The 23,571-nt window shown below is 34.7% G+C and overlaps 1 protein-coding gene across 3 annotated transcripts in view; it reads right to left on the reverse strand.

Moving 5' to 3' along the window:
- STAG1 (STAG1 cohesin complex component) overlaps nt 1-23,571 on the reverse strand; it is a 422,866-nt gene that overhangs the window by 25,533 nt on the left and 373,762 nt on the right. For all 3 annotated transcript variants that reach the window (XM_077752340.1, XM_077752338.1, XM_077752339.1), the window contains 6 exons: nt 13,371-13,463; nt 11,032-11,206; nt 8,978-9,117; nt 6,231-6,332; nt 2,058-2,206; nt 1,226-1,354 (listed from right to left, as the gene is read on the reverse strand). In XM_077752340.1, the coding sequence (XP_077608466.1) occupies nt 1,226-1,354; nt 2,058-2,206; nt 6,231-6,332; nt 8,978-9,117; nt 11,032-11,206; nt 13,371-13,463 (788 nt within the window). The remainder of the gene's footprint in view (nt 1-1,225; nt 1,355-2,057; nt 2,207-6,230; nt 6,333-8,977; nt 9,118-11,031; nt 11,207-13,370; nt 13,464-23,571) is intronic.

A 23,571-nucleotide genomic window follows, 5' to 3' on the forward strand; every position in this document is an offset into this window, starting at 1 on the left:
CAAATACCCAACATTACTCCATCTCTATCATATTATCTTATTTCAGTGCCCGAGACTCTAGTTCCTATGTTTATGCTGTGTCTCCCTACATTAGAAACTTTGTATTGTTCACTGCCTGGCTATACTAGAGTAACAGCTATACAACAGTACCTGACCATATTGCTTAATAAATCTTTTCTGACCAAAATGAAGCCAACATCTTTCCTTAGAATTATCACTCATATTCATATGATTTTTAACTGTCTCCAAATTTCTGTTCATTTAGCATAGTATTACAACTGACATTTCTACCAATTCATAAGATTCAGGATGCCATCAACATTTTTTATGAAAACTGTTAAGTATTACTTCTTTAAACTGTTATCAATTATCAAAAATAAAAAACAGAAAAAGAAATCAGTCTTCTTGGACCAATTCAAATAAAAAATTCAGTTTAACTTTGAATATGGGTTAGAACTGTGCAGGTCCACTTAAATGTGGATTTCTTTCAATAAATACACTACAGCACCATAAATATATTTTCTCTTATGACTTCTTAACATTTTTTCCTCTAGTTTACTTTATTATAAGAGAGCATATAATACTTGTAACATATGAAATATGTTAACTGACTATTATCAGTAAGGTTTTTAGTCAATAATAGGTTATTAATAGTTAAGTTTTGGGGAAGTCAAAAGTTATACATAGTACAGTATAGAGGATATAGTCAATATTGTAATAATGTTGTATGATGACAGTTACTAAGTTTACCATGGTGAGCACTATGTTATATATAGAATTCTTGAGTCACTATATTATATACCTGAAATTAATATAATATTGTATGTTAACTATACTTCGGTAATGAAAAATAGCATTTAAAAAGCGTGAAATTAGGAGGTCTGTACCCCTACCCATGTTGTTCAAAGGTCACCTGTAAAACTAAAATATAATTAACATAAAAGGAAAAATGAAAGGGTTACACAATGGCTAAGCCAACGTTCTACTTCTGTGAATTATGGAATAAGAAATCATTTCCCACTTACTTACTTTAATCTTGCAAATTCCAGAGTATTTAAGGCGAGCAGGGAAAAGAAAAATTATACAGATGCTTGAAAGAAAACTATAGTTCCTTAAAACAATCAGAGCATATGTTATCAACAGTAATTTTATCTAGATGATTAACATTTTTCCATGAAATAAAACATTTAAAATTACCAAGGGTATCATGATGAAAGTAACTTACACAGTCTTTTTGTCCTGTCGAAGAAGTTTAGAAGAAAATTCACTTAATACTTCCAGGAAAGCCAGATTAGGAGGTGGATATTCTTGTCCTTTCTGATTTTGGTATTTAAAGGCAAATTCTATGCCATCCCTGGAGTAAAAGAAAATAACACCTTATTTTTCCAGATAAGTTGCGTAGTTCTCTCAATGGGCTAGAATTTCAAAGTAGTTGGGAAGGCAGGAAAATCATCACTGAAGGAAGTAAACTCTGATAAATTCAAAGGGTAAAACAATGTTAATTTGTATGACATATAATCCTAATAATATTCTATCATTTACAGTAGAAAAATATGAGTTGTAAAAAATAATATAAAAAATAGCTGAATAACCACAAAGTTAAATTCCTGTATGTATCCAATAGGGGTAACACAATACCTTGGAAAGGCAATTAGACTGTCAAAAAATTTGGTTCTCAGAGCTGGTCATAAGACCAAGCAGCTGTAGGAAATATTTAAAGGTACGGTATTTAACATTTTCTGTCATTCAGTTTTTAGTTATGAAATAAGGTTGACCAAATTAGTACTGCACAGTGTTTTTAAACCGAAGTCTCCTATAACATCTTCTCACTGACAGACCATCTTTCTTTATAAGATGAAAGAATAGGCAGTTGAATTATTTCTCAAATTCAAAAGGCCCTCCTAGTTGAGAATTGCTAGACTACAGAATCTCTAAAATTATAACTTGAAAATGCTATTATTTGTCACTTTAAAAATGGGTCAGATAACAGGTATTTCAGTTAGAGTCCAGTAAAACCAAATTCTTTATAACAGAAAGGGTTTATTCAGCTCACTCACTTGTGAAGTGTGGCAACTGCTTCTCGTGTCTTGATCTGATCCAGTCCAAATGTAAGGGCAAAACGACGTGCCAATTCTTTAATGCCGCTGACATGGGCAGATGTCCTATCTAGATTGGGACCTTGCTCTTGAACAAGTTCATTAAACAACTGGTTGAAATAAAAAAGAAAGAAATAACCTACAGCTAGGAAATATTTATTTCATTTATTATTAGAATAGGTACTATAATTTAAAAATATTTAAAAATTACATGGTAAAATTTCTCTCCTTATATTTAACTGTAGTCACACTGTTCCCCTTCTTCAAGTCATCGACCATTACCAATTTTTGAGCTCATTTTCACGCTAGTTTGTGTGATTAAATGCAAATAGGAGTTTTTCTTCTTCTTTTTTTAATTTATTTTGTAAGACAGACAGCACAAGTGGGGGAGGGGCAGAGACAGAGAGAAGGAGATAGAGAATCCCATGAAGGCTCCATGCTGCCAGAGCAGAGCTTGATGTGAGCTTGATGTCATGAAACTGTGAGATTATGACCTGAGCCAAAACCAAGAGTCCGACACTTAACCAAATGAGCCACCCAGGTGCCCCAGGAATTTATTTCTTTTTAACAAATTAATATATTATGGGCTGGGGGAAAAGATACATGTTTATAGAAATATACTTTATATTCATAAATGTATTCTTTTTGTTGTTTCATAAGGATGGCAATATGATATGTAGGGTTCAGAATTTTGTTCTTTTTACTTACTATATCTTAGACAAGAACATTATCCAAAAGAAGACATTTGGATATATGGGGTGATTTTTCCTACCCAGAAACAAAATATATAAAAAGTTTTTAATCTGGGTAGAGGAATTTTATGAATTACAGAGACATTACATATACTGTATCAAAATTAACAACAACCAAATAAATCCTGGAGTACTAAAGAATGTAAAAGCTATCATCATTCTACCACCAAGGTTAGAAACTTAAGTTTATCTGTACACATCTGTCTTCCCTATTATGAGATATGAATAGTCCAGGCTTTCATCCTAAGCCATTCACTACTTATTTACTAGATCTCACTCCATTTTACTTATTTAGCAATTTTGCTCTTATGCTTACGGCTCTGTCCTGCATCCTTAACTATTCCCTGTCTACTAAATGCGCACATCTTAAAAAAGAAAACAAATACAAAAAAACATAACTCTATCTCCTATGTCAGCTAGCAACACATCGTTTTGATTCTCTTTATGGCAAAGATCCTAAAAAAGATTGTTTATATTTGTTTTCTTCACTTCCTCACTCCGAATCTCTCAATTGACTCTAATCATACCATCCCATTGAAATGGCTCATCTAGTAATTATGTTGCCCACCTTTTAAGTTTTCTTCAGCAACAGATTGGCTAGAACTATATACAGTGCCATGACTAGAAACAGCAGTTCTTCAAAAGATTTTAAAATTTATTCACAGATAATTATAAATTTTTAAACTTCAAAATGTTTTCAGAAATGGTTGTACACAATAGCCTTAAATTTTAAAATTTACACTTAAAGTGAATAAAAAGAATCTATCTCTGTGCAAAATTCAAGTAATATAAAAATAAAAGTTCTCCTTCCTCTGTCCCACGAAATATTCTTCTCTCCAAAGGTAATTTATGTTAAAATTTCAAGGTTTTCTAGACTAGTTTAGACACATCAATATATCACATATACAAAACTTCTAATATAAATGGTACTATACTATACTGTCCTGAAACTTGCTCCTTCTCCCCCGCACCCCACTTTTTCAAGTTTTCATTTAAATTCCAGTTAGCTAACATTGGGTGTAATATTAGTTTTAGGTGTAGGATTTAGGGATTCATCACTTACATACAATACCCAGTACTCATCACAACCAGTGCCCTCCTTAATACCCATCACCCATTTAACACTTCACTTCACTCTAACCGCCTCCCCTCCATCAACCCTCAGTTTGTTCTCTATTGTTAAGAATCTGTTTTGTCTCTTAAATTCCACATATAAGAGAAATCATATGGTATCTGTCTCTCTCTGACTTGTTTCGCTTAGCCTGACAGTCTCTAACTCCATCCACGTTGCTGCAGATGACAAGATTTCACTCTCTTTTACGGCTAATATTTCATTGTGTATATGTGTGTATATATACAAACATACCACATCTTCTTTATCTTATTCATCAGTTGATGGACATTTGGGCTCTTTCCATAATTAGGCTACTGCAGATAGTGCTGCTATAAACATCAGGGTGCATGTATCCCTCTGAATTAGCATTTTTGTATTCTTTAGGAAAATACCTAGTGTGCAATTGCTGGTTACAGGGCAGTTCTATTTTTAACTTTTTGAGGAACCTCTGTACTGTTTTCCAGAATGGCTGCACCAGTTTACATTCCTACCAATAGCGCATGAAGGTTCCCTGTTCTCCTAAACTTGCTATTTTTCACATAATAGTTTGTCTTCAAAATCTTTTAGCTACTTCAGAGTTTCACACTTTAACCATTCTTCTGCCGAATCTCCAATTTTTCAATATTATAGACTGCTGCAATAAAACATCTTTTATATACATATCTTTTTGTGTACCTGCATGTACCTGTATAGATACCTAGCAGCAAAAAAGTGATTTTTCAAAGGAATATTTATCTTCAAGTTTGATATATTCTGCAAAACTGCCTTTCAAGAAGGTAATAGCAATTTCTTTTTTTAATTTTTTAAGTTTACTTTACTTATTTTTAGAGAGAGAGAGGGAGAGAGAGAGAGAAAGAGAGCAAGCTTGGGAGGGGCAGAGAGAGAGAATCCCAAGCAGGCTCTGTGCTGACAGTCATGTGGGGCTCGAACTCACGAACTGTGAAATCATGACTTGGGCTGAAATCAACAGTCGGATGCTTACCCGACAAGTGAGCCACCCAGGTGCCCTGGCAATAGTAATTTTTTTCACAAGGGACCCTTTTTCTCCTCATCTTTATCAATCACTGGTATTAACAATGATTTAAATTCATACTAATCTATCCATCAGTGATAAATATCTTTGCTTCAATTTGTATTTCATCAATTGTTAACACATTTTTTTTAATGTTTTATTTATTTTTGAGAGACAGAGAGAAACACAGCATGAGCAGGGGAAGGGTAGAGAGAAAGGGAGACACAGAATCTGAAACAGGCTCCAGGCATGAGCTGTCAGAGCCCGACACGGGGCTCATACTCACAGACTGTGAGATCATGACCTGAGCCAAAGTCAGATGCTTAACCAACTGGGCCACCCAGGCACCCTTCATTAATTATTAATGAAGCTATGGCTCTTTTCATAGGGTTATTGGTCTACAATATTTCTCTTCTGAAAAGCAGCTTTGCATATCCCTTGCTCACTTTTCTAAGGGATTTATTTTTGTTACTGATTTGTAGGATTTTTTATATATGATTGAAAATATTTCCCCCAACCTGTCATTTGTTTTTTAACTTTGTTCCCAGAGCGGGTTGACATATAAATGTTTATATATACAAACCTACCCCTTGAAATCTCTGTCTTAATTCACTAGGCATTTATTAGGGACTCTTATTTATATAAGTGACTTATTTTCTTATTTGAATTCTATTCTTGCCCTTTCTTCATTAAATATATTTAAAATATATTTATGTATTTTTCTTTTTAGATGATTACTTTTTAAAATATCCATTTGCATTTCATCTGGTCCAAGAGTGGATCACTTTAGGATTTCATTTATTTGAAATTTTTTTGTAATGTTTTATTTATTTCTGAGAGAGAGAGAGAGAGAGAGAGAGAGAGACAGCGTGAGCAGGGGAGGGTCAGAGAGAGAGAGAAGGAGACACAGAATCTGAAACAGGCTCCAGGCTCTGAGCTAGCTGTCAGCACAGAGCCCAATGCAGGGCTCAAACCCATGAACCGTGAGATCATGACCCGAGCTGAAGGCAGACACTTAACCAACTAAGCCACCCAGGCGCCCCATGGATTTCATTTATTTGAAATGTGAACTATAAGATTATCTCCCAAAAGAAAAGACAGATAACACATGTTTTGGTACCAAAAATTTCCATAGTAATGTATTGATACAATGACCTAGTGTAAATCAGGTAAAATATACCTAGTACATACTAAGCATATAAAAGTGATCAATAACATTAATTCTAATCTTTATCTCTTTCCTTTAGATTTCTTACCTGCTGTAAACTGAGAATGAGGGTCTTGGCACACTGAATTTTATCAATCTGCCTGGTTTTACTCAGTGTTTCCTTAATAATATCACCATAGTCATTGTAATACTATGAGAAAAAGAAAGAAAACACAGCTTTAAAGTTATTGAAATTTCATGAGACAAAGCCTAGATTGGTGAAAAAAATGGAAGGGGGAGTTCAGAGGTGTTTAATTTCTTCATCTTAAACATAATGAGAGATAAAAGATATTGTCTAAAGTTAAAGGAATACACATTTGATATTTAAGATTAATATCTTAATCTTAAGTGAAAGTTAACGATAAAACTGAAAAGCTGAGGATTCCAGGAGGAGGGGAAGTGACATAGGTAAACAAAATTCCTTATTTGCTGTAATATGAATTCAATAGACACCACTTAAAAGGTGACAAATCAACAACAGAACTCTGGTAGAAACTTAGCAAAGAACTAAAACCAAAACAGTTAAAACTGCTTACCTCTGGGGAGTGGGCATAAATAAGTGGGAAGGGCAGATTAGGGTAACAGACTTAAGTTTAAATACTTTTTTGTTCTGTCTCATTCCCTGCCCCCATCACATGTGTGTATTTTACTATTACAATATAAAAAGTAAAAACAATGACTTCTCCAATAGTGACCAAGAAGAATTTAACTAATTTCTTTATAATTCAGCTTTTTGATACAGGATTTAAAAAATTTTCCTTGTGAGTAAATAATTTATAAAAGCCATTAAATCTGGAAGTTATTCCCAAGTGAAAGCATAAAAATCTACAACTTATGCTAAGAAGTGATGTATTAGCTTGGCAAGTGGATTTTTAGAATTTTCAAAAAGATGGGTATGCTTCTATGATGTGGGGTGCAAAAAATATAAAGATATAATAATACACTAAAGAAGTGGTTCAACAGGCAGATCTCTAATAAATTCAAATTTGTAATGGTCATATAGAGAACTGGGGCAAAAAACTACATACCTAATAAGGGTATATAACAAAGAGTAGCAAATAACTATTAGAATACTCTCAAAAAGATTACAGCTTATAATTAGCAGAAGTACAAAAATTGCTAACGATGATAATAAATTTTAGATAAGGCTAATTTCTTGAAACCAATACAGTATTATTAAGGTATGAAAAGGAAAAACCATGGTACACTCGTATTTATCTATCCAAACGTAATGTTTAGACATTATGTGTGGAAGCCATCTCAGATTCCTTTCACTTAGGTCTCTCTCTCTATCCTATGTTTGCTTTGTAATTTGTGTATCTATCACTACAATAATTGTGCTGAGGCTTTATGAACCAGTGGGAAGAGCTAAGCTTGGAAGCTAGACAAACCCAGAATCAAAATCCAGTTTTTGCTATTTAAAATAGTTATGTGACCTTGGAAAGTTACTTGACCTCTTTGAGTCTTAATTTCCTTATCTGTAAATGGTATTTCCTACCTCACAGGATTACTGTTATCAACAAACATAATGAAAAAGCCTTCGAACAGTATCCCATATATAAATGGTACAGAGCATATGCAGCCACTCATTATTACATTACATTATATTATGTTTGCATTTCAGTTTCTTTATTAACCTGTAAGCTCCTTTAGTGCAGAAATCATGTTTTATTTAAATCTCTGGCTATTAACACATGTTCACACTGGACTTGTTCAGCAAAATGTGATGAATTACTGTATCTAACCAGAAATGGACTATAACTAAACATGGATAAAGATACAAGTGGGTCAATGGCACACAAAATATTCTGAACATGAGCAAAACAAAACACTATCTGACAGGAGAACAAAGTAAAAGCACATAAGCTGAGAAGTCTGCCTGTCATAAAGATTTCTGAGCAATGCTGTTTTAGAGGGTCAGGGACAAAATGGAGCTTAAAAAAAAAAAAAACAGCCAGGGAGGTGAGTACCTACCAAAATCCTGTCATATGAAGAATGGTTTAAAACCCTTCAGCATTTCCTTACCAACCTCAGGAAAAAATTCAAGCTTCTCACACAGCATATAGTCACTAATAACACTTTCTTTAAATCTTACCTCTTGCTCAACTTTCATAAGCAATCCATTTTGTTACATCAAATTACTTGCATTTCCCCCAAAGAATTCACATTCCTTTGTCTGTGCATGAAGTTCCATCTGCCCACAGGTCCTCCCACTACTTCTTTGCTTACTAATTTATGCTTAGTGTCTTAGACTTAGTTCAGAAGTCTCTTCTAAGCAGTTTTCATTAACCCTTATATTTCTTTAGATACCGGTATCTGTTTTATGTATTTCCAGGAACCCCTATACATACCTTGATTATATATAATACAATTGTCTAATTGCTGACAGTCTTCAGCTTTAGACTACTTTAGAACAGGAATTTAAAAAATCTTTGTAACGTTAATGCCTGGCAGGAGGCATGGTATATAGGAGGCATATGTAAAAAATGTCTTGAAGAGATGTCACAAGAAAGAGAGATTAGATTTCTTCCATGTTACCAAGAGAATCTATAGAGTTTCATGGAAATAAAAAGGTGTTTTTTCAATAAATGTGAGCATCTCCCCCTTATGGGGTTGACAGAATGAAACAGATTGACAAAAAGCTTATACTTCTATAAAAGAGAGAAACTTTAAATAGATCAGAAAATCATCAACAATACATAGGTAAAAACTGTCAATTTTCTCATCTTTTCATTTCAATTGCAAATTTCTCTGCCACTTAGATGGAAGGAGAAAAATAAAGATATGAAACTATACCTTCATGTAGTGTTTAAAGATGTCTGCAGCTGCATGCATGTCAACAATATCATAAATGATAAGTTTGCTGAAGGCAGCAAGTAGATTCCTTCTTTTATGTAAGGCCTCAATTTTATTAGCTTCATCTTCTTCATCACCCTCTAACCACAGAAAATAAATTGGTTATGAACTTTGGCCCATTATACAAGGTAAAACAAAATAGACAATCTGTATAATCAAACGCTGGCTTATAACTTTACAAATAGTACAATTCAGTTTTAGGTAAGATAAAAATATTAGTTAAACTGATCATTTTAGGGTGCTATATTTAGTTACACTTATATATTTAGTAGATACCAAGGTTCCCATTTTTCAAGGGACTGTCACAGCAAAGACTGCGTTAAGATAAGCAAACCATACATACACTCTTTTTCTGATATTTTTATCATAGTAATACTGCTGTCTGTCAACCTTAAAAATGCTAGCTCTTCACATTTCAATATTCTCTACATGTATTAGCTATATTTCAACAGAAAAGAAATTTCTGGAAATGTTTAAGGAACAGGAAAAAAAGGTTTCTTTTAGAAAGAAGGGAGTAATGGAAATACATGGAGGTGTTAGTTTTCAGTGCCTGTCTTAAACATGGTTACATTATCAGCATGAAATATATTTTGTAAACCATTTATGCATATATACATTTTTAAAAACAAAGTTTGCTATCAAATACTTTCCAAAGGAGAGGTGTTTCTTCTTCAGTTTTTTATTTCTCAGGTCCCACTGGCTTCTCTATTTTGATCCCAGAAAAATTTTTTCACAAGGCTCCAGATGTTAACATGTTATTATGTTTGCTTTAGGCTCTGTACGGACTCTCCCATGTCTTGGCCTGCCCTTACTTGGGGAGTGTTCTTTCTTTCCTTCTTCATATGTATATATTCATAAAAGAAATTACTCAACTTTTCTCTTCCCTTTCCATTAATGACTCCTGCTGTGAAGTACCAAAGTTTCGAGAAGTTGGAAATCTTTTTGCTTAAGACAAGTAGTAGGTAAATTTTATCTCCTGTGATTAAAATGGACTCTTGAGATTGTTTCACAATTGAGTATTTTCTAAAGTATTCTGTTAAGTAAAGAACACTCTAATAGCACCAGATACATCTGCAGATCAGATATGCTACAGATCTTAAACAGCTGAAATCATCTATTTCACAAATATCATGTGTAACACTTATTTACAATTATTTATATTCAGCCTGATTATGCTACGTTATCATTATGCAGGTTCACCATAATTTTGACTGGTAAGGTTTCATAACAGTCTCTTAGCACTTAATATCTTATAATTATACTTTATTAAGTAATATATGATGCTTCTCAGGAATAGAAAGGAACTTGGATACTTTCCTTTAGAAAAATTGTGACATAGTTCAATTAGGAATACATCTATCCTACATATACATTTTACACATGTGGGAAATAAGAAATGTACACATTTATTGTAGTATAATTTATAATAGCAGAAGACTGGAAACTTGGGGTGCCTGGGTGGCTCAGCCTGTTATATGTCTGCCTTTAGCTCAGGTCATGATCTCATGGTTTGTGAGCTCAAGCCCCACCTTGGGCTTTGTGCTGACAGTTCAGAGCCGGGAGCCTGCTTCAGATTCTGTCTCCCTCTCTCTGCCCCTCCCCTGCTCACGCTTACTCGTGGTCTCTCTCTAAAAATGAATAAACTTTAACAAAAAAATAAAAAATAAAAGATTGGAAACTTGCCTAACATCAATCAATATGAGATGGATGACATAAATTATGCTATAAACAATGAAATACTATGTAGCTGTTGGAAAAAGAATAAAGAAGCTCGTATGTAGTGACAGGGAAAGACCTCTGGGGTACTATAGTAAAGGACGGAGACTTCACTGTGTACTTTATTCTTGTTGGTTCCTAACTATATGAAGGCATTAACTCTTTTTTAAAAGAGAGAAATCCTAGTACTTTTTGGGACTGAATTTGAATTTTTTCCTAATATCTTCTGGGATTGGTAAAAAAAAAATCAATATTGACAAAATAATAACTACAAATACCCATGCTCTGGTTCTCTTCATCTTGGTCAATGAAAACATGATCCATCACAAAACTGAGGAGTTCAGATTGGAGTCCAGTATCTGGATTAAACACCAAAGGCTGGAGGCCTTCCCTGCCACCTGTCATTAATTGGTGGCTAAATATCATCAGAAGATCACAGAGTAACATAAATGCCTAGAATGCAAAGGGAATTAATTCATCAGTAATATAATATACAAATATAACTATAACTAGAGATCAATGTTAATGAAAACATATAATTAAATGCACTTCAATAACAATACCCTAACAGAAATTGAGTATTTAAATTAGTTTTAATTTCCAAACTTACTGAAACTACTTTTTCTCATTAAATACTAGTCTCATTTAAGACTTTTCCTCCTTAAATATAATCTATATCTTTTACTTGGCTGTATTAACTCAATACATTTAAGAGATTTTGACTTGAACTTATAAAAATGACTTAAATCCAACTTTGGAAATACAAAATTAATAGAATAAATTATGACAGAGGCCAGAAATCAATCATATGCTTCTTAAATAATAAGCATAAATCTTAAGACAAACTGTATCATTCAACAAATTACAATGCAGTACTCTAAACCTTAAAGTTACTATTTAAGGACTCTGCTTTAAAAAAATCTAATGTATGGGCACGTGGGTGGCTCAGTTGGTTAAGTGTTTGACTTCAGCTCAGGTCATAATCTCATGGTTCATGGGTTTGAGCTCTGTGTCAGGCTCTATGCTGATAGCGAAGAGCCTGGAGCCTGCTTCGCATTACGTGTCTCCCTCTCTCTCTCTGACCCTCCCCAGCTTGTGCTCTTTCTCTCACTCTCAAAAATAAATAAATACATTAAAAAAAAACTCAAGTAAAAAAAAATCTCTTAGTAGGTTTAAAACTGAATTTAAGACCATTTACATACAAACCACTATCTGAAAGCTGCCAACAAGTTCAATCACATAAGGGAACTTTCAATACATTTCCCTAAAGAGACAGTTATTATAGTTAATGTGAAATTTGCCCTATTTAATGGATAGTATGAAATAAGTCTGTGTTATCAGTTTACTATAACTGAATGATTTTGTTGTGGGGTAACTGAGGGCTCTGATAACTCGAAGCAATTCACTTACCCTGTTATAAATATTGATTTCTGTGGGAAAACATAATTTTGGTATGTATTTGGAGATGACTACATACTTGGCTGTCTACTTCCAGCAAGAATCGTGGCAGTTCATGCTCTGACTACACCATCATGAACTACTAAATATCTATTTAGAAAGAGCCACTTGAAAAGGGGACCATAAAGAGAATCTAGGGGGATACACACACACACACACATTTTTTGAATATCACCATGATGATGCAGAAGTAATGAACTTTTGGTTTAACTGTCCTAAGCTAGGTAGTTTTAGACAGCACTCACTGATGGGGTTCAGCAGGTTTAGAGAAGACCATCTCTATTCCCATTTAAGTTAGATGCTGATAACTTAACAGGATAACTAACAGAAAACTAATAGATGTGATAACCTACTTAGAAGAAGGGATAGCAATGTGTTAAGTACTGCAATATTCTAATTAACTTGACATTTTCTAGCCCAACATTATGATGAAAAAAACAATGCAGGAAAAAGTATTCTCTTTTCTATAAAACAGTATATAAAACTACTTACCAACAGAATAGTATAATTAAACAGTTTATTCATCGCTTCATGGAAATACTATTGCACTGGGCTCTGCTTTGACCCTCTTTAGGCTGTGCTGCCCTTCCCAAGGATTGAGGAGTCTGCCGAACCAATGGGATATATCCACCTGCACTCCTACTAACCAGGCTCAAGGACTCATGGATTCCTTACCCTAAGAGACCTGCTTCTGTTACCAAAACCTGCACAGCCCTCTTCTCTGGGTATACTATAACATTTGTGTGTGTACTCCCAGGTCCCAGGTGGCTGTTTGAGGGGATGATGTTGACAGAGTTTGGATATGTGGGCTGAAGTGTTTATATGCATGTGTGAGAAGTTCTTTCTGGTGTGATGAGAAGAGGGTGCGGTTAGAACACAGCCGACCACAGGCCAGTTTCAACCCTCCCAGTTTTGGGATAAAATTCCCAGGAGTCAGGTTATTATGATAGTGTACTTGTCAGGTAAAAAAACATACAACAAATTTGTTAGCTTGCTTTGTTAAGTTAAATATTCAGACATCCATACTTTTATCCCAGGTTCCATAAATGTTAGGAATAGACCTGTATGTTAAGAACGGTCATAAAAAATTTACATTTTCTTACGTTTTTTGATGCATTTAGTTATTTTTGTTAGGCACTCTTAACTGATAATCTCTTACCTGTTCCTTCACTGGAGTATTAACATTAGATAGACACTGTTGGCAAACAGCCAAAAAGGATTTCACTGTTTTCCTCAACACCAACAAATCCTCCTGCAAGACACATTCAAATTTGCAAACATGAATTACAATATCCTATAAACCTGATCCAGACAAAATAATAAATGGAAAATAGCCAACTGCTTTACTGTTAAGGAAATCCATAAAACCAAATTTATTGTTGGGAAACAAATCATATGGTTATTTCCTATTTATCCTACTGGAAGGGGCATAATCCCAAACACTCAATTCTATTTAGCTATGGAATGCTCAGTATGATTTCCTCCAACATATTTTCCTTTATAAATATGGTTTACTTGGGTTAATATTAAAATTGGTAGTCATTCCAAAATACATACTACTTGGCAGTGAGGGGGCAGAGCAGCACACTGAAAAAAATCAGTTAAGAACAAATGTGCCCTGAATTTCCCCCATATTCTCAGCACTCTTCAAAATGTCAAGAGAAGAAAAATAAACGTTTTTTAAGAAAAATAATTTTAAAACTGTCCATGCCCTCCAAGAGTTAACATCCAAGCAGGGAACACTTACACAGAGTAAGTGTTCAATTTTTTCTGTATTAACTCTAATCGTAGCAGAGAGAGCTGAGCTGAAGGGATTTTTATAAGAGGATGGGCTTTAATTTAAAATTGAATGAGTGAACAGGATTTAACTAGATGGCCATATAATATTCAATGTGAAATATTTAAAAAGTATACAAGGAAATTTAAATTTATCAAGCACCTAAATGTGTCAGGAACTGTTACAGGGCTTACTGTTACATAATCTAACACATATATTGATTAGTAGTAGTCATTATTAGCAAGAGTTGGAAGCCGGGACTGTTTGATATCAGAGCTCATAGTCTCACTAATGAGGAAGACACACGAGATAACTCAGTATTACATCGATATTTAAAACAATAATGAAGAGTAATTAAATCAGGCTGATGTAGAAATCACTTCTAAAAAGTACTCTAGTACTAAAGTTCTTAAAGCTACTCTGTACAGATGACAGTACCAATTCCTTTTGGGGATCTTCACATCCCAAATAAGGATAGTTAAAAAATTACACACATTTCCTTTTGCTATATTGGGTGTAGTATCTGTAAGAAGAAATAAAGTCATTTTGTGCAGAATAGTAAAAAGAATACTGTCTTGAAAACCTTTAATCTTCCTGCAGATGAACATCCAATAACCAAAACTCAACATTCTTTGACCTCTAATTTCAAAGTTTCATTATACATTAGGGGAAACAGAGAAGAGAGCAGTCAGCTGCAATAGAATGTAAGAGTACTATGTTGGAAAGCCTAATCTAGAGTCAAAAGTAGTCACAGAAGGGGTCCCAAAGAAGATAACATGTAAGCTGATCTATGAACAACAACCAAAATTTATCCAGCTATATAGAAAAAGGTATCCCAGAGGGCACAAAATGTTCAAAAGCCTGAACATGCTTTTGAGAGGTTGTTAATTTATTGTGGCTGGGACACAAATAGGGAGGAGAGTGGCAAGAGAGAAAGGTGAAGAGGAAAACAGGATCCATTTCCATTTAACTGGAAGATCATTTAAAATTCCATGTTGAATCATGTGGTTATTATCCTACTGGCAATAAAGAATTACTGTAGAAGAGTTTTCATTATGAGAGTGCTACAATTTTGTTTTAAAGAATAATATTATAAGCAGAATGAAAAATGATATATAATACGGAGGCTAGTTAATTATAAATACAATCTTCTGTTGAGTGCTAATTATGTACTAAGTACTGTGGTCTATGGGCCATAAATTTAAATCTCACAATCACCATATGAAGTAAGTGTTGATATTCTTTTTTTACCAATGAGGAAACTGAACTTCAGAACATCCATGGATTCTTTTTTTTTTTTTTTTAATGTTTTATTTATTTCTAGGAGAGAGAGAGAGACAGCGTGAGCAGGCAAGGGTCAGAGAGAGAGGGAGACACAGACTCTGAAACAGGCTCCAGGCTCTGAGCTGGCAGTCAGCACAGAGCCCGACGCGGGGCTCGAACCCACGAACCGCGAGATCATGACCTAAGCGAAAGTCGGACGCTTAACCGACTAAGCCACCCAGGAGCCCCGAACATCCATGGATTCTAAGTGATAGGGTAAGGATCCAAACATAGGGTTATCTGACTCTTGTGACTCTAATGTTGTCCATGCTCTTAATCATTCTTCTATGTTTCCTTACATATTAACAAAGGCCATAGAAATAATTTAGAATGAGGGCCTGAAAATAAAATGTTGGCAGTAAAGATGTGAATAGACTGAAGAGAAATTAAAGCAGCAGCATAGAATTTAGGAACTAATCAGAATGGGGGCTGCGGCTATATCCTAAATTTCCAGATAGTCACCTACTAGGTGGATTATGGTGTATATCACTGAAATAGTAATAGTTCAGTTTTAGAGATGATAATCTGAAATCCATGAATATCCTGATGTTTAGTAGGCAGTTGACTATAGGAGTTCAAAGGCCATGGGAAAGAATTTAATCAAGAATAAAGATTTAGGAGTCCTCTGCATTTAGATGGCAACAAAAGTGATGGAAGTAGATGAGATCACTCAAGGAGGATATGTAGAGAAGGTGGACAAAAGCATCTTGGGAACACCAACATTTAATGGGTGATAAAGAAGAGCATATGAAGAAATCTAAGAAATGGTATGAGTAGGAATAAAAACCATAAGAATATGGCATATTCTGGAAAGAAAACATTAAAAAAATGATTTTCTAAAAAATGTTTACTTATTAAAGTTTATTTATTTTGAGAAAGGGCGTGAGCAGGGGAGGAGCAGAGAGAGAGGCATAGAGAGAGAAAATCTCAAGCAGACTCCAAGGCTCAAATTCACAAACCATGAGATCATAACCTGAGCTGAAATCAATTGTCAGAGGCTTAACCAACTGAACCACTCAGGCATGCCTAAACATTTATTTGTTTTGAGAGAAAGGGTATGCACGCGTGTGAGTGGATGCGAGGCACAGATAGGAGGCGCAGAGAGAGAGAGAGAGAGAGAGACAGAGAGAGAGAGAGAGGAAGAGAGGCAATCCTAAACAGGCTCCATGCTGTCAGCACAGAGCTAGACGTGGGGTGTAATCTCACAAACCATGAGATCATATCCTGAGCCAAAAACAAGAGTTGGATGCTTAACCCACTGAACCATCCAGGGGCCCCAAAATATGTTAAGGAAAAAAAACATTAAAAAATGGAGGTAGTAATTTAATAGTGGCAAACGCCATAACAGAAAAGACAAGCTAAGGATTAGAAAGTATCCCATAAACCAATGATGAGGTTGTGAGTGACCTTGGGGAGAAAACTTTCAATGGAATTAAAAGGGCTTCAGTGTGACTACAGTGGAAATCTTCCATTTCCTTGAATGAAAGAAAAAGAAGGCAACTCTTTCAAGAAAGTTTGTAAAGAGTGAAAAAAAAAAAAGGGATGCCTGCTGGAGTGGTCTTTTGAGGTTGACAGAGGATTTCCCTCACCTCGGTTTTTGTTGATCTTTTTAGTAGAAAAAAATTGACGATGTTTGCTGAATAAATAACTAAAAGAAAAACAAAAAGCAAGCCATACTACTGACTAGCTACATGATCTTAATCAATTATTTTATGTCTCAGGATTAAAGAATTTAAAAATCTATAAACAAGACAGCTGAACTAGAGATTCTATGGTACTTTGTGATTCTGCTGAATTCACTCATAGGCACTCAAATGAGAACATACAGGTGCCAGGTGGTAAGCCTCCCAGTATTCAAAGGATGAATGCTCACTGTTCCATTGCTAGTACCTAGAACAGTGGTTGGCACAGGGCAGGTGTTTAATAAATATTTACTGAATGAAATTCAAGTATACATAATACAGATGATATCACAATCCTAGGGTCAATGTGTAATATTTTCATTTTATCAAACTCTAAACAGTTTTAAAAAAATGATGCTAGGAGGTAGTAATGCTCCTTTATTTCCTTAAGTTTCTTGGTTGTGTGCAAAGAAACAGTCTAGGGAATCAGCTTTCTTTGGAGTTGGAAGCCAAATATTCCTTTAAAGGTCAGTCATAAAACAGATGTGTCTTATGTAATGGTAACTTGCCAATTCTTTTGAAGAATTGTAAATTTAACATCACAACTAAGTAAGCAACCTACCAATGACTAGTCAGTAGAAATATTTTGATAAGAAACTGGAAATGGGGAGCAACAAGAAAATAGAAGCTAAAGGCCTTTAGCAGTAAAGTCTGGACTCAATTTGGACGCAACTTAAATACTATCTGAGTGCTCAAGAAAGTTAATTTAATTGTAGTCAGTTAGATTACATTAGGAGAAATATAAATACCAATAGGTTTGGGTAAATGGGCAGAGATACTGTATATTTTAACTAATCTTATATGGTCAATCCCTTTAAACAGCTCGAAAGAGACTTTAGGTTCTTGTGGATTTCAGAATCCAGTGCTTTTATTACACTTTACAATATTTCATTTGATTTAAATAGTTGGAATGATGGTTCCAAAGGCTGTGATTGTGCTAAGTCAGGCAACCACTTTTGGGATATGTGGTAATAAATATCTTGAGGAATTTTCAGGATGTTAAATCAAAACTTTAAAAGAGGTTCAGGGTTTGTCAGCTTAAAGCTTAAGTATTAAAGTAAGTTTCACAGAATGGGCTTTATTCTTAATGTCTCTTAAAAAACAAGAATAGATAATATTCAAAAGGATGAAAAAATAAGAATAATATAGAAAGATTATAAATAGGGCCAATAATAAGAGCTTAATTTAAAACCATAAAAATTAGTACAATTAATTGAACTCCTTTAAAATATAATCATTGAGGGGCACCTGGATGGCTCAGTTAGTTAAGTATCCAACTCTTGGTTTCGGCTCAGGCCATGAAATTACAGTTCATGAATTCAAGCCTCATGTTGGGCTGACAGTGGAGAAGCTGCTTGGGAGTCTCTCTCCCTTCTCCCTCTCTCTGCCCTTCCCCGGCTCTCTCTCTCTCTCTTTCAAAATAAATAAATAGACTTAAAAAAATTAAGTATAAACCATTGGCAGTTTTAAAATTTAAGAAAACTTGTTACATTCCACATAGTCTGGAATGAAATACCTTCTCTCCTGTTGTAATAGCTTTAAAGTCATTATGAAAAAAATTAAATATATTTAACTTACACTGAATAAACAGGAGCATTTTGTATGTGGTATTTTCTGGGCTAGAATTCAATAATAATAAAGTTAACATTTACTGGCAGTTACTGTGTACCAGGCACTAATCTAAGCTTTTCATGAATTAAATTCAACTAATCCTCATAACTGTGATGGGTACTGATATTATTATCACTCCCATTTTATATATGAAGAAACAGGCAGAGATGTTAAATGCAGGTCCAAAGACCAAAGTCTGCCTCTAGTCTGTGCTCTTAACCATTTTGCTCTAATGACTTTTTTCTATAAAGTGAGAAAATTACTATGTTGAAGAAACAGGAATTATGGAGATAAGATATTTGAAACTCAAATTACTCAAATATATTTATATATAAACAAAAAAGCCAGTCAACTCAATGGACTTTGAAAAACAACCACCCAAGAACAAGATCTGCTGATTACCCAGACTGCCATTTTAAGAAACTAGAATGTTTAGGAAATACCTCCAAAACTTTTAACAGGATGGGATTTTGCCTATAAATTCCCTTTCTAGCCGGAGTACCTGAATTACAGAGGTGAGACTAAAGACAGAGAGTCAACAGCAGAGTAATCTGCTACTTAGTCCAGGATAAGCTATATATACTAAGTATATGGTACTTCTTTTCAAACACTTTTTCCTAAATGAAACAGTATTATCTCTTATTTTCACAAAGCAGCTTGGCATCATGAACACTTTTCCCTAAAGTAGCTATGGAAAAAGGAATTCAAATGGGTCAGGAGATAATATTATACTGAGACTTAAGTTATAATATCTTGGGGCTATCTTCTTTCATAGTCATTTTGCAAGCTGCTTCACTAGCCAGACCAAAGTTTTTTGTTTTTTATTTTGTTTTTCTTCCTATTAGGACTGAAACCAAAAATTTCAAGGAATTAAGATGTTTTACACCCTAATTGGCAAAATCTCAACAATGAAAAATGCTGAAGAAGGCTGGCAAAATCAAGATAGTGAATTTATCATGTAAGCCATATTAGAAAGTTTTCTCAAAGGCACAAAGGCTCAATGTTGACTTACTCTAACATCCTGAGAAGAAAGCCAGATCTTAAATGTAGACTGTCTCTTAAGAACCAAGTATCTCGACATGATTATAGTCAGTGGAGAAAGGTCAGAGTTTAGTTCCTACACAAAGAAACATGTAGCTACTATAGACTTGAGATACAGCATGGTAGATTTTGTCCTCTATCTGTATTTCGGAATAATGTGGGAAGTCAACTTTGTCACTTTGGTCCTAACAGTCACTANCTTAAAGGAAATGGGTGATTCCTTTTTATTATGTATCACAATTTTATATGTCTAGAGAAAGACTAAATTGAGCTGTCCTTTTATGTACAGCTATGAAATACCCTTAAGATAACCATAGCCAGAAACTGAAGCCACAGAAAAATCAGTATATACATAAAACTAGTAGCACATACATACATATTATGTGACAAATACACATTTTTACAATGGGCAGAAATAGAACAGAAAAGTTGTAAAATAAGGACCAAGGCCAGGTCAAAGATGTCAGGATATTAAAAGAAAGTCTGTAAAGAATTTGGTGATCAGTTTTCATGACAAAGAAGGGCAAAAGACTAGTTACCCAGAAAAGACAAATAGGACTATTGACAAAGTCTGGTAAACAAGACCATGAGGTTACCTTACTAAGCCAGGGGTTGGCAAACTTTTTGTGTAAAGGGTCAAAGAGTAATTAATTTTAGGCTCCATAAGCCATACAGTGTCTGTCCCAACCACTTAATTCTGACACTTAATATAAAAGCAGCCCTATATAGCACAGAAATTAAGGAGCATGGCTATTTTCCATGAAAATGTTATTATAAAAACAGGGGTCAGGCCACATTTTATCCGTAAGCTGTAGTATGCCCAGTCTGTACTGGGTTATAAAGCTCTTTGAAGCATAAACTATGTTATGTTTATCTGTATTTAGCACCCTTACTAACACATAGTGAGGTTCGTCGCTTTTTAGCCCAGTAAGTCATTATTCACATTAAATATGATAAAAACAAATGAAACTATATTCATTCACTTGGGACACATCAGTGAGCAAGAGACACAGTAAAAAGTGTCACCAGTGTAGTAGAGTAAACACTATGTTTAAAACTGCTTTCTTATGTTCAAACCCCATGTTTAAAAACCCTTTAAAACTGCTTTCTTGTATGAATAGTTGCTACTAGCTTCTCTTTTGGGGGACAGGGTGTGCCACTTCTGTGAATTCAAGTAAATTAACTATTGAATATTTAACCTCCAAATGTAATACCTAGTTTTCACTGTTGTTCCTGTTCTTGGTAATTTGAATCCCCACATGCTGACTCTTGCCATGCCTCAGACTAATCCATTTCTGATCCAGGAACCCTTAAGCTGACTATTGTAGTTCCAAAACATCTTCTGACGTCCTTCCTATAGTGTACCAAGATGAAGGAAGCTAAAGGAGGAATCAGAAGGGCAGGGGAAAAGTAGCAACTGTTAGGACCAAAGTGAGAGACCTGAATTCCCAAATCATTCCAAGATACAGAGGGAGAACAAAAATCTACCATGCTCTTTCTCTATACTAGCTACTGAGTGAGTTTACAGACTTCCATAGCCTTAGGTAATGGTTCATTTAGTACCCATTCTTGGTTGTGAATGGGGAGATTAGGAAGGCATAGACAAAGACTGCAGTTTGATGCCATCAAAACAACATTTGTTGTTTGCTTAAACACTTCTTTCAGTTCAGTCCTTCCAACAACCCTCACCAGCAGTGAGTGATCTATCACATACCCATTAGGAAACTCAAGTTCAAAGGTGAAGTAACTTTCTTATCTTTGCCACAGGAGGTAAGAAATGGTACCAAAATCTGAACTTAGATTTAACACCAAAGACCATTCTCCAACACAAAAAATTCTGGAAATATACCCTATTTATAAACTAGGAGCTTCTTATATATATGAATTGGGTATGTCACAAGAAGTCCTGTAACAAATACCTAGAGATTTTAGAATGGCTGCTGGAGAAAAACATTTTTAAAACAAAAAACCTATTGTAGGAAGGAAAAGGCATTATGATATCAGAGAATATTAAGTAGAATATAAAACACCTATTTCCTTTCTATTCAAATAAATGGACAGACAGGGAAGTAAACTTCTTTTATCATTAATTCTGGTGAGGCAAATCTCCAGTCTCTGTAGCAGAAAGTGGCAACTGTTATGTTTTATTTAAACATTCTTAAAACTGCTTTAGATCCTGGATAAGCTCAGTTAAAACATACTTTTACATCATAATAATTGTTACTTAGAATATATCTTCTCAGTCCTGGCTTACTACTTATATGAAAGGCATTAAATATGTTAAGGAGTTTCAGTGTTTATTAACTAGGTGCTTTAAAGACCACTGTCCCTGTGTAAGCAGAAATAGCACCTGACCGGATAGGCTCGTAAAGCTTTTTTCTACCTTAACTTTCCTAGACCAGCCAATGAGTACCTCATTGAGATAGGACATAATATTAATAAAAACATTACTATCAAAGAATGACTCTGAAGTCTTGGAACAATCAAAACGAAAGGCTTTAAATTAACTAGATAGTTACTGAGGAAAGAATTGTCATGAAATAAAAGGTAGAGGTTAAAGATTTAAGAAGAAAAGAATGAAATAAAATGGTTATATGCTACTAAAAATTTGTTCTTAAGAGAGACAACTATTATTTCCCACTCTTGGCCCCATTCCCTCCCTACACAAAGCAGTTAACTCTGCAGATGGAAAGATGCTATCTGTCTTTTATGATCCTAGGAATTTGGAGCAAGGTCCCAAGTGAGCTAACGCTCTTATTTTTGTTATTCTAAAGGACTGGGAAGGGAAGAGAAAAGAAAGAGGCGTAGAAAACTGCCTGTAGATGTTTACACATTTAAGCCTATTTCTAAAAACGTATGTTTGTATAAAGAATACCAAGGTTAAACATGTCTCCTCACTGAGCTTGGCTACCTTCAGGTTCCACTTTCACCCTAACCCTTTCCTACCTCAGTCCATTTGCAGGTAGACAAGTTGGACTTTGCAGAGGAGACTCTTCAGTCAAGAAGGTAATGGAGGAATAAATTTTGCAGCTAAATATCTCAATAATAATTTGATTATGCTACCCGAGGGATGTTGATTTTCTTTAACTTAAAAGATTAGGAATAGGACTGGGGTCCAAAAGGCAGGGATGTTTGCCCCAGGCCCTGTCTACCGCTATCTTAGGAACATGCAGGGTAAGGCAGAGAGCTACAAATTTAAGATTATAGAGAGTAGGACAGCTCCTCCCAGGAGGAAAAAATACTGAGAATAAATTCTAGATCCCCAGGCCAAAAAAGGCAATAGGGGTATTATATTAGCCCTAACTCTTATTTACCTGGCTCTTTAAATGTCTTTGTATATGTCCAGAAGGAGCTGAAGGAAGAAGGATGTTTTCTGTTAGAGAAGAGAAACTGAAGGCTGCTTCTACAGGACCAGCACTAGGGGGCACCGGAGCAAAGTATACTGAGCATGACCTGTGTGACTGCCAAAGAGCTTCAACTCTGGAAATTAGGGGAACAGAGGAAATACCCATTGGTAAAACCCAATGAACTTCCAATTCAAATAAAGATCTAATCCTGTTCTTGATATAGTCTTCTCACATACTTTATTTTATAAAAGTGTTCACTGTTGTGTTAAATTATAACTTGAATTTAAACTTCAAATATAACTACCATTGATAATTTTCTAAATGGCAGTGCTCAAGACCATAGAGAAGAAAAAGAAATTTTAGAAAGTACTCTCTGAAAAGCAATTTTGCAGTATAAATCAAGCCTTAAAAGTATGTACCATCTTTGACCCAGCAGTTCCATTTTTAAGAATATAATACAGGATGAAACAATGTAAAACATAGAACAAGCTTTTGCACCAGAATGCCCATTATGGCATTAATTTTATTTGTTAACATGCTTACACCACCTAAATATCCAAGAGATAAGAGTGGTAAAAT

The sequence above is a fragment of the Crocuta crocuta genome, unplaced genomic scaffold (genome assembly GCF_008692635.1).
Source record: "Crocuta crocuta isolate KB4526 unplaced genomic scaffold, BGI_CrCroc_1.0 scaffold580, whole genome shotgun sequence".
Classification (NCBI taxonomy): Eukaryota; Metazoa; Chordata; class Mammalia; order Carnivora; family Hyaenidae; genus Crocuta; species Crocuta crocuta.